General features: G+C 39.7%; 1 protein-coding gene across 1 annotated transcript in view; it reads right to left on the bottom strand.

The window, feature by feature from the left end:
- The window catches only part of CRADD (CASP2 and RIPK1 domain containing adaptor with death domain), a 52,431-nt gene extending 47,149 nt beyond the window's left edge, over positions 1-5,282 (bottom strand). Inside the window, exons 1-2 of the mRNA XM_015420968.1 lie at positions 5,207-5,282; positions 1,977-2,275 (exon numbers count right to left, since the gene is read on the bottom strand). Of these exons, the coding sequence (XP_015276454.1) occupies positions 1,977-2,274 (298 nt within the window). The 5' untranslated portion in view covers position 2,275; positions 5,207-5,282. The remainder of the gene's footprint in view (positions 1-1,976; positions 2,276-5,206) is intronic.
- Between the last annotated feature and the right edge of the window lie 232 nt (positions 5,283-5,514).

The raw sequence follows: 5,514 nt of genomic DNA, 5'->3' as shown, positions 1-5,514 counted from the left end.
CAGGTGATGCACTGTATTCTTGGTGCTGGGGGGGGCAACAGTGGGAGGGCTTCTAGTGTCCTGGCCCCACTGATGGACCTCCTGATGGCACCTGGTATTTTTGGCCACTGTGTGACAGAGTGTTGGACTAGATGGGCCATTGGCCTGATCTCACATTGGCTTCTCTTATGTGCTTATGTTCTTATGATTAACAATCACAAATATTAATAAAAATTATTGGTTAATATGGTTTGGGCCTCAAAAGCTGGAAGTGGTCTGGGCCTCAATGAAACTCTAAAGTGGCCCAGTGGGTGGAGCTGGTGAAGAGGAAAAATGGAAGAGAATTAACAAGAGGTGACGGAATAATCCTTGTGGTTTGAATTCATCCCCTTTTCTTCATGATGAGGGGGCACACAATGAGTTCACCACTAGAAGGCTCTCCTCATTTCTCATGCAATCACATGGATGGCTTCAATTTATCTTTGTTTACTCTCATAAGCCGTCTTCCCTTTCTATCCTGGGTCTTCCCAGTCCTTTTTTATACTCCCTTCCTTGTAATTTCCTAAGACACGAGGTTTTCATCTCTCCAGTTGCATCCTTCTCTCCTCCCCTCCCCCAAAGTTTTCCCATTTTGGTTTTAATTGCTTTTTCTTCTGGATCCTCATCTCTCCCACATGTGAAAGCATCCTCAGTCTCTCATTTTCTAAGACTCCCTTGTCTTTTCACTGAAGTGGACAGCTCATCCGGATCTTCATTTCCTCCCTCCTGGCTCTCATTCTCACCTCTTTTTGTGCATTCATCTTGCCAACCTTTTCTCTGTTTTCACTGGGCAGGGGGTCTTTTTTGCTTTGTACTGCATAATTGTGTGAGAAGCCTGTGATTCAGCAGACAGGAATTTTTGTTACTGTTCTTATTTTAGAATGCTTGGTAAATTAATCTATAAAAGACAGCTAACTTTCCTCACAGAATGCATCAGATCCTGAAGTCAAGATATTCCAAGTTTAGCTACCTAACCACTTATGTTTCACCAGACATTACTTGCTATGACTTTCCTTCGTCTGTCTGTCTGTCTGTCTGTCTCTCACTTCTTTCTACTAACTAAATTAGCATTAGACCCACTACAGGAGAAACAACTTTGCTATAATTCATTTACAGGGACTGCCATTAAGTTTCAATATTTTAAATCTTCAATGCAAATCATTTCTCTATGGTTCTACTTTAGATAAAGCATATGCACACAAACACATGTAAAAGCCTTCTCCTTCCCTATCTGGGCATGCAGAATATGATACCAGCTCATTTTTACACACACTTTTGGCTTGCTATCTTTAATACCCTACTATTCTACTTTGACCAGCTCTTGGGGCCTTTCTTATCTTACCTTACTGAGGCAACAGAGCTCCCATTTCCCCATAAGTGTATCCCACACTACTCTTGTAACATCTATGTACAAGAATCTTATCCAAATAGGGAAGCTGAACAGGATGAGCCAATCATGTGGTTACGCCTTGCAGCAAAGCTATCTCCAGAGCTACAGTAGCCTGAAGAGAAACCATGCCATTGAGGCCATTACTGAACAGTTTCTTGTGGTGTATCAATGAATACTTAACCTATTTACTATCTACATACACACTAGCCTCAATACCTGCTCTGAAACAAGTTGTTTACTAGAAACTGTAGCCTTTGAATCACCACCATCTGCTTTTTGTGCCCCCAAATAAGGCTGGCTATGGACTGGTTCTTACTCAGGTAGCAAGCATTTCCAGCTACAGACAGAGGCTCACATGATTAAATGTTATCTCTGAGACATACCATGCATATGGAAAACGAGGGTATTTTTGTGAGAAGGAGCTTTCAGTCATATAGGCTCCTATTTGCAATCTGATATTGTAAGAATGAGACACTACTTTACTACTTCAGTAAAAACTAGACCCACGTACACACCACTCCTTATCAGCAAGAAAGAGGTTCCCAAGCCACTAACAGTTTGAGCTTACCTGAAGGCCCAGCTAGAATAACTTCGTTACGCTTTGCCTCAAGTTTGTCTCTCACCCATGGAAACTCTTGTAAAGACTCTAGAAAGGTCTCAAATGCCTTAGGCCCTCTTGTAGGCAGAATGTCAAGAAGCATCATAGTCTTCCTGTGGTTGGTGACTTGGGATCTTATTTCTTGTATGTGGTTCTCTGTTAGAATCCCTTCTTGGTAAAGATACTGAATGATAAGGCCTTCTACCAGAAGTTCCGCACCCAGCTCCAGGCGCAGGGAGCGAAGAACTTGTTTGTCTCTGGGATCCATCCTGAGAAAGAAGAGACAAAGCATGTCTGAGAAGAAGCTAAAGCTCTTCATCTTTGCATTTTACAATTGGAAGCATTATTCAACATTTTTTAGTAGTAGTAAAATTGTACTGTATTTAGCCATTGGCAATTATAAATGTTACAAAACCATAAAATACATTACCAAATAAAACTTTAAGATCAGATGTTAAAATGAATTTAAATTAGTAAAATAAAATAGACTGATCCAACCAAAAATCATGGAGCTACCCTGTTCAACCACCCTAGCTCTAATCTTCTTGGCTGCAAGGGCAAACAGAGAAACTCTGTAAGATACATAAGAATCATTATCTGATAACAGAAACACAAATTTTTCATTTTCAGAGTGTGCAATTAAGGCAGATAAGATTCCAGCTACAAATTTATTTCTGGTTGCACTGTACAGCGGACAAGGTAAAATACAATGTGGGTGATCCACAAATGCAGACGCAGTGTTCCATTACAGTATGAAAATAACGACCAGTCAGAAGAGCTGTTTGCATGGTTTGAAAATGTAGAGTAGATAAATAGGTACCACTTCGGTGGGAAGGTAACAGCGTTCCGTGCGCCTTGGTGCTTAGTCATGCCGGCCACATGACCACGGAAACATCTTCGGACAGCGCTGACTCTTCGGCTTTGAAACGGAGATGAGCACCGCAACCCTAGAGTCGGATTCGACTGGCTTTCGAGCAAGGGAACCTTTACCTTTACCTTAAAGGACACTCTAAGATTGTGATTGGAAATATTAACTAAATAATTAGATCTAGAATAATTATATTTAACTGTTTTGTACCAAGGGGCTGCCTTCGATTTTAGAATTAAAGATTAATCTATCAACCAGTCTGAATTGTAAATCCAATCCCTAAATTGAGAATTGTCACCTGAGGCCCCTAAGAGATCGTCAGGGATGGAACAATAAATTGAGAACAGACATCAGCTGCTTAATTTAGATCTGAAAATAAACTTTTGAAGACTGAGGTTGGTTTGTTTCTCTGGAAGACCCTTCACGAATCACCTGGTATCATTTTCACATTTTTTCACTGCATACCATAGATACCTGACATATACCATAGATTTTGGTATTATATTATACCAAAGCCCATTTGAGACTATTTAAGCTTTATTCTGTTATGACAACATACGCACCCTCCACATACACACCTGTATGAAGAATGCAATATGGAACTGTGGCCACCTATGAAGATTTTCCAGATAAATGAATAGCTTTATCTTTCACTTTGTTGTATGGCAGTCGGTGTCCCTTATTTTAAGAGAGACAGAATGGATGCCTTCTCAGACTGACTCCTGTTGGCAAAGTATGCAAGCTTTCAAACAAGCAAATTATTATGACATCTGATCCATATAATTGGACAGTTTCAGTTCACAAGGCTCGCCACTGTAGAAAGTGTTTTTTTAAGGACTGTATGAATATCAAAATGATCCCATGCCTGCCTTGGCTGGTAAAAGTCCACTCGGAGAAGCTGGGTCCATTGCTAAACCAAACAGTGACTCATACAGGAGGCAGAAAATCAGTTTCATCTTTTTGATTATCAAATCCCTGCCAGTTTTTTGAAAGTAAGAATACTTTGTCATTGATTATGGCATCAAAGGCAGTTGTTATCCTGTGTTTTTTTTTGTTCTAGGAACATTCATTTTGTGGGTGGCAGCTCTCCAAGTGCGAGCACATTTAAAACCCTCCACATACTGAGTTGCCCTCAACCCATTTTTTAACCTGATAGGGCATCTAGGTTCTTTGACCAGCAAGCTATACCTAGAGATCTATACATGGATTCACATTCTATACATCATTTTGTTGCCTTTCATATTGCTGATTATGATGAACTAACAGTGAAGCAACAACAGCTCTATCCAAGAGTTATCAGAACACTTCTAAGTAGCTCTCCCTGTTCATAGCAAAGAGGTCCCAAACTTACACAGGGAACAGGGATTACTTCCACTAACAGAGTCTGCCTTCCACTCCTATTCACTGACACTTGCAGCAGTGAAATTATCATAGATTACAGGTTACACTGGTAGCCAGGTCACTTAAGAGACCACAATCTTTTTCCTTGGAACTATTTATTACAACTTTCATGTATAAACTGGACTACTGTAATATCTTCTGGGGGCTGCCTTTGGTAATAGTGCACACAAACCTGAGCAAGCACATTCAGTATTCTGTTTCAGGGTTTCTGTTGAACACCTGTAAAAGCTCACTTCTTTTTCTCTTTCTCATCATCATCTCTAAAATTGGCAAGTGATCTCTTCAAGTAACCATCTATAAGCTATATCCAAACAGAAAAGACATGGGGGACTTCATTCCCCTTTCTCAGCAAGATGAGCAGACACAATACAAGACTGGTTTTCCAAACTTATATGCATTTAACAGCTGAGAAGTAACTATGAGAGATCTCACAGCACTACAAAAATGAAAAAAGCTGCACTGTCAATGTAACATAAATATTACATATACAAGAGTCCCACGCACTAGTCCACCTAGTTAATCTCCCACACACAGCCAAACCAAAACTTTACCCTAATAGTTGTAATTTTTTTAAAGTATTTAAACTAATTTTCGATGAGAAAGCAAGGTTTAAGTATTTATAAACACTTTATCGTGTTCGATATGTCTGCATAGATGGCTACAAATAAATACACTGCAGAAGCTACACTATCTGGATTATGCAAAATGAAATGCCTTACCTTCATCTATAAGGCTGTCCTGGATTTAAAACAACCCCTTAAAAGAATGTTGATAAAATGGTACAAAGCTTGCAGGGAAAATCTTCAGAAAAAATTGAAACTCCATACAAGCTTTGGGAAACGGAGCACTCGGGCAGTTTCCAAAATAAAATGCATAACCACATTGTTTTAAGGAAGAAATGAAAATGTTCAATTTCCGTAAAAGTACTTACAAAAATTAAGCGCAGGTGGTCATTTACCGAGCTTGAATCACCATCTTTCTGGAAGACAAACTCTTGGAACAGGAAGTGCATTGCTTCCGTATTTGTTAAGGGCAAAACTTCAATAGACAGCAATGTAAGAGTATTTTGGACCGTGCCGGCAGCCATCTTTCTTGTGGGCAATCAACTCATCGAGAAGGAAAAGAACAAAGTTTGATCTACCTAACTGCCGCAGTGCACACATTGCACTGCCGAATTGTTGTTAAATGAAAATGACCGGTGTTTGCATTCGTTTTGGTAAAGCAACTAGAAAGATATTA

Source organism: Gekko japonicus, unplaced genomic scaffold (genome assembly GCF_001447785.1).
Source record: "Gekko japonicus isolate JY-2015 unplaced genomic scaffold, Gekko_japonicus_V1.1 scaffold594, whole genome shotgun sequence".
Lineage (NCBI taxonomy): Eukaryota > Metazoa > Chordata > Lepidosauria > Squamata > Gekkonidae > Gekko > Gekko japonicus.
This window is presented reverse-complemented; position numbering and strand designations above follow the sequence as displayed.